The sequence below is a fragment of the Parasteatoda tepidariorum genome, chromosome 9, assembly GCF_043381705.1.
Source record: "Parasteatoda tepidariorum isolate YZ-2023 chromosome 9, CAS_Ptep_4.0, whole genome shotgun sequence".
NCBI lineage: Eukaryota > Metazoa > Arthropoda > Arachnida > Araneae > Theridiidae > Parasteatoda > Parasteatoda tepidariorum.
In genome coordinates, this window is record NC_092212.1 from 26,287,169 (window position 1) to 26,305,267 (window position 18,099).

The 18,099-nt window shown below is 31.2% G+C and overlaps 1 protein-coding gene across 1 annotated transcript in view; it reads right to left on the minus strand.

Annotated features, from left to right (window-relative positions):
- Positions 1-1,630: 1,630 nt before the first annotated feature.
- The window catches only part of LOC107452453 (carcinine transporter), a gene marked incomplete in the record, with an annotated part of 25,643 nt that continues 9,174 nt past the window's right edge, over positions 1,631-18,099 (minus strand). Inside the window, 7 exon segments of the mRNA XM_071185080.1 lie at positions 1,631-1,920; positions 3,843-4,003; positions 6,954-7,135; positions 9,022-9,236; positions 12,056-12,162; positions 14,745-14,874; positions 15,737-15,905. Coding sequence (XP_071041181.1) covers positions 1,815-1,920; positions 3,843-4,003; positions 6,954-7,135; positions 9,022-9,236; positions 12,056-12,162; positions 14,745-14,874; positions 15,737-15,905 — 1,070 coding nt within the window.

Here is an 18,099-nt window from a genome sequence, read left to right on the forward strand (position 1 = left end):
TGCAAAACTTTATTCTAGTGTGCGGCCGGCCTTCGTTTCACCTCTCAAGTTGGTAAGTAGTTCAAAGGTAGGAAATGTAAAACTGCGCCTTTGAAAAGTAGCTCTTCGCTATTTTGGATATGGGGGATTTTCGGATGTATAATAGTATGGATGATTTTATATTAAATCATATGGATGATTCCATCCAAATTTTTTCATAGGAGTCTACTTGTAAAATCGTACTCTTCACGTAATTTCCAAGTTGTTTAAAAAATTTACCTTTTTTTTTATTCAATACAAGCCCCGTATTATTTTTTGAAATCATACCATAAAATTTATACCTGATTAGTAAATACTTCAAAATTCATATCAAATTCTAATTTCTAACTAATTCTAAATTCCAATTTTAATAATACATTAGGCAATAACTTCAATATATTATTCAAAATTTTAACAAAAGGGAAAACTTAGAAACCTCAACCAAGCATAGAATCTAACAAACAATTTGTTAAATAAGAATTAGGACACTTTCTAACTAAAGTTTGAAAATTATTTGGATCTAAATAGATAATATATGTGGGGCCAATTCCTGTGCTGTAACCTGATATCAGTTCTCAGATCCGTCACTTAGAAGTCGTCTTAAGCTAAAAATCCCGCCAGTCAATTTAAGCCGCAAGCTGATTCCTGTGCACGACTAGGAAGCAATGGGAATTTCCCTAAGATAAGAGAGCGCGGTGGACAACGAACCGAAAACGACGTGACGTATATGGACTATAAAGAGGAGTTATGATTATACAAAACATTTAAAGACGAACTCTTACTCATTTATTTACTTTTTGTTTTATTTATGTTATTGTTAATCGTCCGTCCTTATGTAAATTTAATTTTCAATATATATTTTTTGTTTTACAAACAGTGCCTATTTATTCTAAAACGACCACTCATACCGTCCCCACATACATAACATGCAGTTGCCAGCAACAATGCATTTAATTGATAAATTTATGAATTGTAACAAATAAGCAATGCTCCAATTTATCAATGCATTATTGCATGTAACAAAATAACAATATGTAAAAATACATAATTTTAGCAACCATTTATTTAATGCATTTGAATTCAATTTAGTTAGTACGTCATTTAATTATTATTTATATGCATTTTAATGAGCAATACATTTTGTTACTAATAACAATGAATTTTTCAGCAATAATGCAGTTAAGTTATTAAAACTATTAGCACGGGTTTGTTTCGTAGTATGAAAATAAGAAAAGAAAAATGCGCAAGTCAGGTAAATTTATTTTTTCTGGATTTCGGTAAAACAATTTATGAAAGATAATTAAAAATATTCTTTAAAAGTTCTCTGCAAAACTTTTAATTTTTTGAGGAGATTTTCTTTTTTTTTTTTGTTGTTGTTGTTGTTAAAATTCAAATGTTACTTTGCTTCTTCAAACTTTTATCTTTTTCATTTGCTAAATTATGATTAATCCTTATAAAATGTCAGGAGAAAAAATTTTGAAAAATGACAGCAATTATCCGCTTTATTTTGAGTTGAACTCTTTTGAGTCTAGTATATATATTGTTTGACTTATCGACTCAATTATTACTTTTTCTTTTCATTAAAACTTGAAAAAAAAACATAAGACATTGCTGAAATATACAATTTTATTACTTTGCATAATACTATTATCACAGCAATTGTTCCAAGAATCTTTAAATCTTGGTTGCGACATTGATGTTAAAAAAAGAAAGACATTTTGATGAATAAATTTTACATGAACGGATGATCTTTTTGAACATGATGCTGCACGAAAAATACGAATCAGTAATATGTACTAGCTGATGGTAAAGATATCTTTCGAACCTTCAACATCAACTTTAGTATTCTGTTCACTTATAGATAGTTTCATTTCTAAAGTAAACTTTTGACGTTTCTTCAACCTGTAAAACAAATAGCATATACGATTATAATTTTTTTAAAAAATAAAATCGAACTTTTTAAACAAACTCCAAAAAAATTGTGGATAGTTCTATGGAAAAATTCTGTACTCGAAAAATTCACCCCATTATATAAAGTTCCAAAAGGTATCGTTGTAACAAAAAAAATAATTACATACATTTAACTACCACTTTAATATAAAAATAAAATTTTAATTATGAATTAAAATAATATATGTTTTTAAACTATAAAGTAACAAATACATTAAAACCAAAGATATGCCAGTTTCTTCGGAACAGTAAATAGTTATTAGATTATTCAAAGACTTAATGTGATGCGCTACTTTGTTACAGTTGAGACGCGTTAAGTCTTTTAAAATGTTGGCAAACTGAACCGAAAATCAGCAAATTTTAGTTTGTAGTCCTCTACCGTTTTTTTAAAATATTTTGTCGAATCCAGAGCAGTTGGCATTTTTGTAAAGGCACCAGTTCTATGAAACTAATAGTAAAATTATAATAATAGCCTAAGCCAGTGTTTCCCGAACTTATGAATTTTGTGTACCCTTTCTAAATTTTTCGTAACGCTGTGTACCCCTAATAAAAAAATGATTGTATATTTTACTGTAAAAAATGCACAAAAGTTAAAAATCACAACTGGCTGTTGACACCACTATTGACTGTTAACTCTGCAAAAAATAGCCAATAGAAAAATAAGTAATCGTAAATTTTCATGGCTAGTTTTGTTTTAAAATAAAATTTTTTGAAATTTTCATTTGTTGCAAGATATTTCGCATAAGAACGCGTACCCCCGCTAAACTGTTCCCGTACCACTGGAGATACGCGTACCACACTTTGGGAAACACTGGCCTAAGCAATAGTAGTATTTTGCTCACATCATGAAGTATTGGGGATTCCAAGCTTTTTTTACATCTTTCATATTACGCCAATATGCTAATACTCACCAGCTACGGACTAGACAACGTTTGATAATATCAGGGCTTTGATTTTAGATTGCTTTCATTTAATATTTTTAAATGTAATTAATCATTCCTTCAAAATAAAATACAATTACAAGCGTGGTTTTGGCGTAACCTTAGGAGACGTCTCTCAGCTACCGATTAACATCTCTTCCATGGAAAGTTGTATTAACACCCTTACATTTTCGTTGCCAAGATTTAAATTTTCAGGGGAAAACTTTCTTTAGTGGTAGGTAAATAGCAATAGAATTGGTAAATACGGTCACAAATATAATCATAGTTGTAGTGTAAACAATCAGAAAATAAGAAATAAATCTTGATTTTGTCAAACCAAAGACGAAAAACGTAGGGCGCATCACTTTCCAAAACACGAGGGATTAATTTTCGAGGCTGGTAGAAGCTCATTACGAAAGCGATGGGCCATCCTTTTTTTAATTTTTGTTCAAATAAGAATTGAATCCTTTTCTCCTTTTTAGTCTACTTGAAAAATTTAGTTCAATTTTTTTTTCCAATACAAGCAATTCTTTAGGGCCAAATCAGGGAAAGTTATCGTTGCCAACAGTCAAAACATGCGGACCACATCTGACTGCCGTTACCTTAAACAGTGAAAACGTGACCGGTCGGCCAAAACAATCTCCAACTAGGGGGGGCCAACGGGCAACCACCGCATCCTACTTAAGCATACGACGGATTTTTTTTATAGCCCGCTTCTGTTCCCTACAAAAGTGAAGGAAACCAACGGTGGCCGGACAGCGAACCGAATAATTGGAGCCGCATTTCATCATCGGCCAGATATGAACCTGCTTACTCCCAGAATAATGTTTTTTTTTTTCTACACACAATCGTGTCTGATATGAACCATAAATAGGCTGTCACAGTTTTAAGCTTTTTTTTTCTCCCATGAACTCATTATCTTGCTTTTACTTCTGCAAGAATATTCATACTTACCCACATACTAAATGGTCATTATCATCCACACATCTTTCGACATCTTCAACAGTTTGAGGAAGAACCTTATTAAGGGTCTCCGGTAGAAAACTGACGCAGAAGCAAGACATAACACAGATGACGGCGAATATCAGGTAAGGAATGTAATATCCATATTTGTTCTAGAAAAAAGTAATAAAGCATTTTAACTATATTTTCCTCATTTAAAAATGCATGGTACTTACACATACAATTTCAGGATAATTTCGATAATTAATTTAAAAAAATTATGTATGTATGTTTTTTTCTGATTTGCTCCGTGGAAATCTCTCTGAATTATCTCTCTGAATAGCTTTGTGGGAAAGGCCTAATAAATCTTCTTCGTTCTTAGTTCTCGTCCAGAGATGTATTTACAACAGAAAAAGAAAACTAGAAAGACTATTTAATTTTATTTTCCTTTTTTAGGAGTGAAGTAATAAACTATCCAAGTGCCACTTTTTATTAACTGTTATAAGTGTACATTTATTTGAAAACTTTTCTCAATTTTTCAATTTATTTTCTATAATTGAAAGGCTCAACCTCCCAAACATTGTATATAGACCAGTACGTCACGCGCGAATTTTTTCAGATTTTTTATGCATCATCTGCATTCTCCGCAAAACCCTTAAAATTTAGAACTTTTTCTAAACATAACAAATTTTTATAAATTTTCAAAAGTGGTCGGAAAGAAACAAAATACCTCTGAAACGTTTTGTATTGAATGTAATTTTTTGCTCGTGGATTTTACAAAAATTTTCCGTATTATAGAGATATACGTTGCAGATTTGTTTATATACTAGGAGGATCCGCCCCCTGCTCGCTAACGCTCGCCAACCCCCGAGAATTGCTACGCAATCCTATGTGGTTCACGCCGTGAACCATGGCTCGCTGCGCTCGCTCGCCAATGAACACAATGTTCTAGCACAAAGACATAATATATTATCATCAAAGACATAGTATTTTATCATCAAAGACATAGTATTGTACTTATGTAGAAGAATTCTACCAATGTTCTTATTGGCTTTTAAAAAAGTATATTAGCTATTTAGATTGTACATGGTGAAAAAATCAAAACATTAGCTAAATAAGAAACATATTAGCAAAATAAATTATCAAATATTGCTTCACTAATATTCTGCATTTTAAAGCGTGAAAATTCAATGCATAAATAAACGCGAAATATAAAAAAATTCAATGCATTCAATACAAACACTTAAACGTTTTTTAGACGTTTAGGTAGCTCCCAGTAGAAAAATATCAATTCAACAGCGGCCTTTTAAAGCATTCTCACTTCAATTAATTAATTAATTCCTAATTGAGTTTAAATTAAATATTGTCATGTTTTTAGTGCATGAATCTGAATTGAACAACCTGATAATGCTCACTCTGGTTATTGTTATCTGGTTGCTCACTACGTGCTCTTGCGCGCCGAATCCAATCAATTAAAAATGAAAACTGTTGCCAGCGCGAGAAAAGAAATATCATCGGTTTTATTGATACATACATACGTACGTATTAGCGTTTTATATAATATAGATAGATATGTATATATATTACAAAATTATCATACGTTATTACAAAAGTATGATAATAACAAAGCTACTCTATATAATCAAATGTATTTTACCATTTTTTTCGTATCGGTGTTTTTCATATTACAGGCTACAACCATGAAAACTGTTTTTAGTTGATTTTTATCTACCACTATTTTTAAATAATTCGTAGATTTATATAATTCACCACGTTATAATTCTTTTGCCTTGCTAAACTTCTTCAAAAACAAGCAAAAATAGTCAAATATTTGCAAAATTAATTTGTCCCATTTTTTAAAATTATTTTGACGGGTCCGGAGCAGTTGGCATCTCTGAATGTAGTCTTTATCTATGGAATAAAAGCGCAGCATATCAAAATTGTCCAGCAGAAGAAAAGATAAAGTTCTAAAAAGTGTTTTTTTACATTAAAAAAATTAATTTTTTTGGCCTGTTTTTTTCAAAAAATCTGTGTGTTATGGTTTAAAAATATAAAATCTTTAAAATTTACTACAAAAACAAGATCAGCAGTTTTACGCACCTGTCAAAAATTAAATTGTGTTAGCAATATTAATATAAATTTTTTGATATCATTATGTTTGTATCTACCAGGATGTTTTATTTTCTATATATTGATCCGAAAGGTATGATGATAGCTAATATTAAGAAATTTTTAGCATCGTTATAATAAATCTGATACCTGTTGTTAACTTTTTACAGGTGCGTATGAGCCCTGTTTTAATACATTGCAAGCGGGTTACATAAAAATACGTTTTTGAAATATCTACAATACATACAAAAGTATAGAAATTGGCAGTAAAACAACTTCGTTTCTTCTTTGTTTATCGAAAAAATTATCCATTCGTGATTACTACAAATATAAATGACTCAGTATCTATGTAAGCAGTGCAACACTCGCAAGCCGTAATTTTCTTTTAACTTGAAGTTGTAGCTATAGGGGCAAGTTTGCTCGAGCTTTAACCCTTTCGCGCTGACTGTCACAAATACGCGCCAGCATAAAACCGTATCAATCAGGGTAAAAAGAAAGAAATGGTAACCAAAGTAGTTCTTTAGCAGTTTATTTGTGGGCGGGGTTATAATTGTTTGATTTATTTAATTCACCATTACTTTAGTTCAAAATAAAATTATTTAGTTATACTTTGAACTAACATTATGTATATGATTTAACTAACAATAATTAAAGTAAAAGCAAAGTAAGTCTGTTAAATTAGCAACGCAAATATTTAAGCTACCTTTTTTTATTTATTCACATCCTGATTTTGTACGAATGCTTTTGTGAATCTTGCCTACCACCTACCCTAACAGCTGTGATACAAATTTTAGGAAAGTTGTCTTCATTCAATGTGTCAACATCTAAATAATACCCCCTTTAATTTGCAAATACATTTTGGTAGATATGATTTCTCAGAAACAATTGGTTTCTACTAATTTCCTATACCTTTTTCTGCAATTTTTCCATCCTATATTCTAGATCTTTTCCTGTAGTACATCATTAATGTGTTAATATAATAATAACAATTATAGAAATCTAATGAATACTTACCAATCGGACTATAAAGGGAGCCAGCAATGTTGATCCTACGCCAACAGTACTTGCAAATCCCATTCCAACCCCACGCAGCGAAGTGGGAAATAATTCTGGACATAATTGATATTGACCCATAAATGCTGCACTTGCTCCAGCTTTAGCAAGTAATGTAGTAATTACTCCAATGTATGAAGACTCTAGAAAATTAATTAATCTATTAAAAGTACATTTGTTTCTGAAACTACTAAAAATTTAGTAATCTAAATAGAGCATATATAAGATACTTCTATACTAGCTCTATAATAAACACTTTTTTTTTACTGTTCGCACAATTTCAGATATCATTTTTGAAACTTTTAGAAATGATATGAATGTAGATGATTGCAATATTTATATTGCAATTCTTTTCTTTTTTTTAATTTTAGGGGTATTGACAAAGTAATGACAACATTTCTGAAAGCTTCAAGCATGATATTGCAAACAGTTTCTAAGATTTTGTCATGTAAAATGTTCCAAAACATATGCTGCAAAAAAAGAAAGTTGTGTACATAGAGTTATGATTGAAGTGTTTCGTAATTTTTACCAACCCCTGTATATCCAAGATTCACATTTGACTTAAAGAAATGTAAAAGTTGTAGTTAATTCTCTCTCATATTAGTAGGCATCTCCTATTTCTAGGATACCACATTAATGCTTACAAGTTTTCGTAGGGCAGAATCTTCATAACAACAATACTTTCTTCGAAAACTAACATCTAGCAATGGTCATAAATGTATTAAATGGACGAAATTTGTCTCATTTTCATTGCCACTATTACATTTTTCTTAACCAATAAGATATGTATCCGCAAGTGTATAAAATCTATCAGTTAATCGTTTGCACTTGAAAAGTGCCTCTCACGCAAGATTGTCACCTGTAGAATTACTTACCACTCTAAATATAAAGATTTTTTACATCTTAGCGCTAAATGCCCATTTTATTTACTGATGGAGCTTTCGTTCGTTCGTTGTTGTAGAACTGAAAGCCTCCACACGGTTTTTTATAGGTAGTCCGATCGGAATACTGCGAAGGATATTCACTTACCGAACGAGTCATTTAATATAGAATATAGTTAAAATAAGAGAGTGGTAGCAAATATATGACTAAAAATTTGTCTTATTTATGAATATTATTGGTTTGCCTTATTCACTTGTCAACCACTACAGATTCAATTCTCAACTTTATAAGATGAATTTCTCTCAATTACTTTTATAAAAGGTTTTGGGTACATGCGCACAACTGGTTCACTTTTTAAGCAGTCGGCGCGGACTACTTATAAAAGACCGTGAGGAGGCTTCTTGATGTAGGAGGTGATGATCTGATGCCTAAATGGCCCTTATCCCATTCATCATGAAATATCCCAAAGGGACATACGTAGGAAAGTTGTATTGGAGGATTTAGTGATGGGGCCTCCCTTGCCAAGCGGTATCGCTCGTCAAACGGTTTGTTAAGAGTGGAGGTGGTGGGTTCAAATCACACCGTAACATGAGATTTATTCTTTGTGATATCTTCCTCTGTATTGTGCTATCTGTCCTTCTACGTGACAAAGATTTATAAGCCTTAATTGAGAACACAAGCCTTCAAATGTATGCAGGGCCAATAAATAAAAACTATGTAGTGACTTTCGGATATTATATGGTAAGAGTGCTAATACAGATATTTATGTCTTGTAAAACTTCAGTTGCTTTTATCGATATTTTTTAATCATTGCAAAAGCCTCCAGAGCAAGGGCTTAGTTGTTGGTAAAATAGCCTAGTTTTTAGAAAGCTCTACCTACTTTAATTTTCATTCTACCACCACTGTTTATGATCTTTCCAACAACTTTACAAGTTGGCAGCTATGTATTTGTAATTGCAACTTCACAGAGTGTCTGGAATCTATACATTTTGATGTGTCTAGTATCTATACATTTTGATATTTACAAAATGTGAACCTATACATATTTTGTTTTTAAGCATTAGTATATTGTTTCGCATTTTTATGAATCATTCAACAATAAAAACACATATAAAAAATAACGAATAAATAAATATTTTAAAATTACCCCGTGGTGCGAAGGCTGGTATTAAGCAGGATAGGGCACACACTACGTATGAAATTTCAACAGTTTTCTTCCTTCCTATATTATTCAAAAGCCACCAAGTTATTAAGTGAGCTGGTACTTCTACTATCGAAACCAAGAAAAAGTTGATAAACTCATTTCCACTTAAATTAGTCACATTTGCTTGAAGTCCGTAGTAAGGTATGGAGACACCAATCCTGAAGTATAAAAGACAAAATGCTACAACCAATACAGACATGAAAATTGAAAACTGTCTTAATAATGAGGCAGAGAAAGCAAACTACATCTGAATTTATTTTACATTATGTCGAAATAAAGACATAAATAGAAGGTGATAAAGAAGTAAATTTGCTATTTCCCTAAAAAGCAAATTATTGACAAAATGCAATAAAATTTTGTATAAAGGTATTATAAGGTATGCACTCAAAAATAGTGTTAAAAATTATCATTAAGTTCTCTTAGCTATGGTTAAAGGGAAATAATTTTCAAAAATATTCAAATAAAAACACATATTTATTCCAAAGCAACGTGATTCTCCCAATAAAAAAACTTAAAGTAGAGCTGAAAGCTGGAAAAACGGCTGTTCTATAAAAGAGGAACTTAAAAAAGACGGAGGAAAAAAATTCACGTGTTAGCTTTTCTGCTCTATTTAGCGTGCTCTGAGCATCTGGTCAGAGTGTTTTCCTATTAAATTGGAAAAGAGAAAATTATTAAAAAATTGCTTTATTTCAGCTTGTTTTTGGGAGGAGAAAAAAATACGCGAGAACCAAGATTATAACATATTGTTACAATTATTACATACACACGCATGTTACCAAAATTATTATAATTAAAACATGCATATTAAACAGTTTCTTACCCGAGAATAAATATATACAAGGTTATTCATAATTCCCTCCTGTCGGCCACCGGTGACCGACTGAAATTACATTTAGGCTGCGTCTGCCACAGTTTGCTGACACTGACCTTTCACATAGGCCGCGATAAACAGCTGGCTGACAGCGTATAACACGATATAGAACTATAAAATTTACACTATTTTATGGAATTGCAGAAAATTTATTCAAAATTTACTTAATTATTGTGATTCATGGTTTAATAAATTTAATTTAGTCGATTTTTATCCACCACTATTTCTGCTTATATAAACCACATTTGTCAGATGTGTCATGATAAACCTTTAAAAAAAATAGCAAAATCCGTCTAACATTTGCAAATTTAGTTGGTAGTTATTTACCGTGGCCAAATGGGCAAGCCATGTAAAATTAGCATGGCGTTCAGCGTGTTAAGCGATGGTACAGTTACACTAATTTAACCCTTTGTTTTAGAGATTCTTACTACAGTAAAAAAAAAATAAATAAAGACGTACACAGCCACTAAGGGTTTACAAGACAAAACTCATTGTTGTCATACTAACCACTTAATAACCATACACTTCTAAATAAAGTGGTTACAATACATTGAAATGTAAAAATTTCAACTTCTAAAGAGGTAGGTAATAAATAATTGGCAGTAGTGGCTTGGAGTCACATCGCGAGTGCAAAGGATTAATTTCTAGACACTATTGCTGTGAAAAATATTTTCTGAAAATACGCAATTGGTTTGCATTGTTGCCAAACTTTTAAGAGTTTGGTGAAAATTTCTGATAGTACTGATTTTAAGGAAATTTTTTTTTCTTTTTAAGTTTGATTTAAAGTCGTTTCCCCAATCACTAATTGCAACTGATTCAAAAGTTTAAGTGAAGAACGCCTTTTTGTTCCAGCTCCTTCGAGGTGAGGCTTACAAAATCACAAAAAATTCTGAAAGCTTTAATTTTTGTCTTTCACTCTGTAAAATAGTTCTTAAAGAGAGTAGTAGTTGGCTGTCTTGGGATACTTGCGAGCGACTTACATGCGTGAGTCAACGAATCAGACTCGACACACATGCGCTGTGGCTTGCTGGTAATTCAATACGATCTGAAAATTGATTCAGTGTACAAATAAATCCAAACTAAAAAACTGTAACATGCCATGGACGACCACGTAATTAGACATAACATGTGACTAGTTGCAAAAACCCGATTGTCAGCCTTGAAAACTATAAAGATTCTGTTTTATTTATAAATGACGATTTTATGATTTCTTATGATTCCTTTTTTTAAAATAACTGTATAAAAATGTAAATTGTTCTATTTATCTTACCATCGTGTCACAAAGGGGAATTTTATTTTCACATTGTTTTATGTTTGCTATTATTTTACTGACCATTAACAGAAACAAAAAAAAATTTTCAGCCTACTTAACAAAGATGTTTTTCTTGTTATGTCCCTCTCTCATATCCAAATTTGTCGCACCGACCTAATCGCAAATTGCTTTTAGTAGAACAAAACAGAAGACATTGTGAAAGGAAGAAAAAAATTGAGAGTAAATACTTCCACTTCAAAAAAATTTATTTTACCATTGTCAAAACTGAAAATTAAAATGTAAGAAATATAGCAGAAAATTGACTATGTTTCACTTAAAGCCGAGGTGGCTCAGGTTATAGATCGTTCGTCTCCTAATGAGATGCATAACTATATGCCTCCCAGGTACGAATCCCAGCGATGGCTGGTTGATACGAATTCCGATCCCGGCTCACATTGACTACAGTGCTAACATAAAATATCGCCAGAAGTAGACGGATCATGGGCTAGAGTCTCCTTGCTGTAAGGCTAACAATGGGAGACATTTCTGGTTTTCCTTTCCATGAAACGCAAATGCGGGTTTGTACCCTCGAAAAGTACTCCACGAAGGCTAGTTTGTTCCAATGCTTGTTCAGTCGTTCTATTGTCTTCTGGAATATGTTCAAAATTGCAAGGCTACAGAATTGAACACTGATAGTTGCAAACTCAGAATTGGGTCGGCTGTTCAACTCCAGTTAAAAAAATAAAATATATTTCTTTTACATTACTTTAGCCGCCAACTGTGTTTTGTTGTAAGAAAAAAAATCTCAGAAATTGACACAGTAAAACGCGTGATATAATAGTTTAAATTCTCACCAAGCAGCAACGGATAGTAGAAACCGTTTTCTTAGAACTGGATACTTAAGAAAATCAATAGGTGAGTTTTTTTGACGCATAGATTCCTTTTTTATTTTCCCCAGTGCCTAAAAACAAAACAAAAAAACAATTAAAGAAGCTTTAACAATAATTTACGTAAATTTTATTAAAATATCAATCATATAATATGTAATAAAAAAAATGTATTAAATTTTTTTTTTTTTGATAAATACCTTTAACACGAGGTTTACGGACGTTTCTTATATACCTATTTCAACGAACACGCGTCAATTTGACGAATGAACGAATACATATAACAACACTTACAGAGATGCCAACTTGCTCCGGACAGCAAATATATATTTTAAAGTGATAGTTTATCAACTGTAATTCTTGATTTAATAAATTCAATTTAATAGATTTATATCCACCACTATTTCTAAATAATTCATAGTCTTATATAATTCATCACTTACTATTTGTAAAATTTTACTTAGTAGTTATTTACTGTTTTTTTTAAAAATTATTTTGGTATGTCCGGAGCTGTTGGCATCTCTGCACTTAGAAAGCAATGTAATTATATAAGAAAAAAGAAATAAAAATATGAGATATATATTTATGAAATATTCTCAGGGGTGAAAGCGAGACGGAAAAGAGGAAAGGCTTGTAGTAAAACCATTTCAGTTATAGCAAGTTTTGGGGAGGAGTTTACATATTCTTTTTTTAAATTTTTCAACAATATATACTTTATCTTGGAAAAGAAGCAGTTTTATATATATATACCAGAATTATAAAAGAAATCTTGATAGTTACAGATATTTCATTTTTTTTTCGAAAAAAATGCTGGAATGAAATATTTTACGTACCAGGTTTTTCTCTTTTCCGTCTTGCTATATAAGGGCTTTCACCCATGAATATTCTAGTATTATATTTTTCAATACTCGAACAAAGCAACTAAAACCTTCAAAATCTGACATCAATTGACATTCTGCATTTGTTCTTTCTATTATTGCTTATCGGCAACAGTTGTTTATCGATTGTTTCATTTGAGATAACGGATCTAAGTATTGTCAGTACATTCCTATTTTTTATTGATGTGATGCTTGCATGTTTACTCAAAATTTTGTCTAAATTACGATTGCGTGAAATTGATGCACATCCGTCGAGATAGTTATACCACTAAGAGAATTTCAATATTTCAACGCTTTTGAAAAAAATAGACTTAAATATATATTTACCTCGATCAATGGATAAAAGTCATTACAAGAGATAAAATAAAAATGCAAACAGGTTTTGTAATTTTCCTTATTAAATTCGAAATGCGTCAAAATGACGCGTCCCGTAAGCCTATTGTGAAAGATGGGATTACTTTTCAACGGAAATAATTCACTTATATCCTCAATAGATGGCTGCACTGGTCAGCTTGGTGAGTTTTAATGATAACTTGATTTGCACCTAGGTGGCACCACAATTATAAGTATTGAATTGAATCACAATAATGATATTTGTCTTAAATTTTAATTGAACTATGTGTATTTGAGATTATTCATATTTAATTAGTATTGTTTTTTCACTTTCACTAAGTATTACTTAATTCGTGACTGTTTTTAGACTGTTTTTTGTGACGTTCACTGGTGTTGTGCTACTGCTCGTGGGAAGAAAAAGGTCAGACTACGATTCATTCGCCTTGCTAACACGTGAATAAAAGATGGTGGAGAATGGATGAAAGAGTTGATGAACGAAAGTGGCGAGCGAAGTTAGGCCGGAGCCACTAAGTAAGAATCGGATTCCCTGTCCAAGTGGTCCCGTTGCTGAAAGTCTACTGATCTACAGTTGCTAACTGCCATAATAGAATGAAGCTTGAAAAGAGTTTTGGTGTGCCGTCGATCAGAAACTGGCGTGTTGGCCTGTTCCACAAGTTCTGGCTGCAATACTGGTGAGCGTTCAAAGGATTTGGTCCATAATCTGGTTTGAAGTTAAAAACTCTAAGTTCGATTTTAGTATAGTTTCAAAAGAATAATTTACCTTTATTTTTAATTGCTTTTACTGGATTTTACGATAAATGTGCCTTTTATTTTTAATTGTTTTTACTGGATATAGAGAATGTTGTGCATTTTATTTTTAATTGCTTTTAGTAGATTTTAAGATAAATGTGCCTTTTATTTTAATTGCTTTTACTGGATTTTACGATAAATGTGCCTTTTATTTTTAATTGTTTTTACAGGAGATAGAGAATGTCGTGCATTTTGTTTTTAATTGCTTTTAGTGGTTTTTAAGATAAATGTGCCTTTTATTTTTAATAGTTTTTACTGGATTTGGAGAATATTGAACCTTATATTTCTACTTGCATTTTATTGAAAATATAATTTCGTATTGCTAAATTTTAAACCTGAAGTAACTAATAATTTGTAAATAAGTGATATCGACGTAATAGCATTTGGAAGTGATTTGAGTTTGTTTTTGTTTGGAAATATTTAATGCCAATAAAATTGTTTGTAAATGTTTGATGTTGCAAGTAATTCCTTGATTGTTTTTTTTCGAACTTGAATATACTGTTGCCAAAGTTACTATATTGATCACTAGATAACGTAAACCTAAATTTGAGAGGTAACAGTACAAATAACTGTAAAAAGGATTTTTTTTTTACCACTGAACATTGTTTCACTGGAAATTAATGTAAAGAATGTACCTGAATATTTTTTATAAGCTCTTCAAAAGGTATATGGCGTTGATTGGATATACTAATCTTTTCTAATATTCTAGCTGCGTCTTCATATCTTTCTTGAGATATTAACCAACTCGGAGATTCAGGTAATACTCTGTTGAAAAAAAAAAGTATTTTCTAATTTATCTAGCTATAAAATTTGTAGGACTATAATAAAAGAGCACGAAAGTTTCAACAATATCCAAAGACAATTGTGTAGCCCAAATGCGAAATTTTCTAACTTTTTTCTTTTTGTTTATTATTTTGATCTCCAAAGATGGGCCTCTCTCTCTCTCTCTCTCTTTATATATATATATANATCTATATATAAATATATATATATATATATATCATTTCTTTTATTAAAATTAATCTCAGTGCACTCTTTTCCCGCTTTGAAATTACTCTTCATTTAAATTTTAAATAAAAAAAGATAATAAAAAAGTATAATCGTTAAAAAAGTATTACCTTTTCTTATGCACTATTTACTTTTTGCGTTTTTTCTACTAAAAAGTATTAGATCTGGTCTACAAATTTGTTACAGACTGGAATATTAAAATTTCGCACTGCGGTAAAATATGTAAAGCTGCAAAACCCAGAAGGTAATCAGTTGTTTGAGACATGAAAGAGATATATTTACAAATAAATTGGCCATAGGTTTTAAAAAGTTATTAATAAAAAATCCGCGTAAAAATAACCGTAAAAAATCATGCTTCTTGCCTATAAAAAAAAAGAAAGACATGTAGTTTGTACACTCTATAATGCTGAGATAAATGTATAAAGGAATTGGCAAGGTGTACTTAAAATTGTTAAATATAAAAACCTATATATTTTTAACAATAAAGAAAGATGTTGTTTGCTAGGTAAATAATAGAAAATATGTAGCTGCTATAAACATGACATTGTTGACGTCAATGTCTCAATTACTAAGATACATAAAGGGTAAAAATAATTGTAAAAAAAATCATGATTTTTACCTGTAAAAGAATAGAAGACATGCAGCTGCTACAGACATGACAATGCTAAGGTAGACCCAACTTCTTGTAAGATAAGCTATTAAAGACAGAAGACAAAGACCGCCTGTCCAGCAATTCGTAGCGATTCCATTCACTCTCGCTCGAAGATCTGGTTTGACTAATTCCAAAACTAAACAATTTATGAGGTCTTAATTTTTCATCTATAAACAATAAATGTCGGCATTTGTCAGAAAATAATGAATAATAGGAAAAAGTGTAATCAAAACGTTTTTGTTGCACAATATTTTTAAACCACTGTTTGAATTTCAGATAAATATATCAACTTATTTTTTTTACAAATCCCTATAAACTATCTGTTTGTTTCATTTAGTGCAAGCATTTAACTGAGTATATTTATTTATTTATGTAGGATTAAAATTTATGTAATATAGGCTGCTCATTTGAAAAGTGGAGATCAATGACAGGATTGGAAATAAAATAGCGACAACAAGGCCTCCCTTTAGGGTTTACAGTTAAGACAAGAGAAATTCACCTAGACTGATTAATCAGTTCACGTGTGAGCATTTTAAGTGAATGTAAATTCGAGTAGGAATGAAGAGTCGAGAACAAACCAATACAAAGTAGTACGAATTTTAGTGATAGATGTTTATCGCCTTGTTCATTTACTCTATTTGTGTCAAATAAATACACTACACAGATGTCATGAGTCGTAACTCTTTGATTGTCCCTGATCATTTCATCAACTGGGGAAATGGATTCTTGTTAGCTCATGAAATTTGTTAGCCTATTGTTTGGGCACATCCAATATTGATATACACTCTTCTAGAAAACTTTTACACTGTTCACAGTCATTCCTCCTAGACAATAATCGGTATAAACAGCAAACAGTATACGATGAGCCGCGTTGGCTCAGGGTATAGAGCGTTCACCTTCCAATGCGGTGAACCGGGTTCGAATCCCAGTCAATACGAATTCCGCATCCGGTTTGCACCGACCACAGTGCTGACGGGAAATATCCTCAGTGGTAGACGCATCATGGTTAGAGTCCCCTTGCCGTCAGGCTAACTGTGGGTAGTTCTTGTGGCCTTGCTCTCCATGCAACGCAAATGCGGGTTAGCTCCATCAAAAATCCTCCACGAAGGCAAATTTCTCCCAATATTCGATCTAGGAGTTCCCTTGTCTTCAGGATAGGGTTCAAAATTACGAGGCTATGGAGTTGAACATTAGTAGTCGTAAACCCATAAAATTGGGTCGGCTGTTCAACGACGGTTATAAAAAAAACAGTCTACGATGAATACCAGCATTCTGCTCATCTCCTGCGATTAAAAATCGCACTGGCTTTTCTTTTTTAGGACCAATCAATCCTTCTTAGATCGACTTTTCATTCACTTAAAATACTTTCAAGTGAACTGGTAAATCCTTTATACGCAGTCTGTTGTGCAGTAATATTAGCGTAATATATAACTTCGAAGAGTGGTGCTGTTATAGCTCCTCTATTTCTAACGTTATTATTCGTGCTACTTTTCAGTTAGACAGCCTTTACATTAAATAAATATGTACGCGCTCTAACTTGAAATAGGGTTGACACTTTTACTGTTTAAGGTTTAATTTTATAATAAACTGTAGTAAAAAAGATTGTAATTTTGTGGAATATTGACGTGGAAGGATCAATTATGATTTTCATTATTGCCATAATTATCGATTTTATTAAAATAGTGCAACAGATACATTTCACATTCTACAGATAAATGTTTATAAGTTAGTTCTGATAGAACGTGTATCATATAAGATTTTTTTTCTAGAAAATATCGAATAGTTAATTTTTCAGCATTATGGAATCAATTTATTTCAAAATAACGTTAAAAGAATTTATTCAGCTGAGGATTTAGTTTTTTTCTTATTTACAAAAATTTAAAATTGACTAAACTGATTTTCTTAATTAGAATAATTACATTTTTTTAAAATTGCCTTTCTCTTGTGTTGAAAAACTAGATTGTACAACTCAAAGAAAAAAATCAAAATTGCAAAATTCAAAAATCTCTAATTGCAATCACAGTTAAAAAAGCTTATAATTCTGAAACATTATGATTATAATATCATTTGATAGTTGCAGATATATTATTGTCAAAGTTCGTCCTCATCAAGTTATAAATTGATTTAAAGTATGAGTTGACTACTTACAATTGACAACTTAGTTTTTAAAATTTTCTTCTATCAAAATACTTAACTTAAATTAATACTTGGACTTATTAAGATTCATAGTCAAAATGAATGAAAAATAATATCTAATAAAGTAGGAAATAAAATACTGGATTTTATTTCAAAGGCGTTTATTTCTTAAAATACGACTATATATATATATA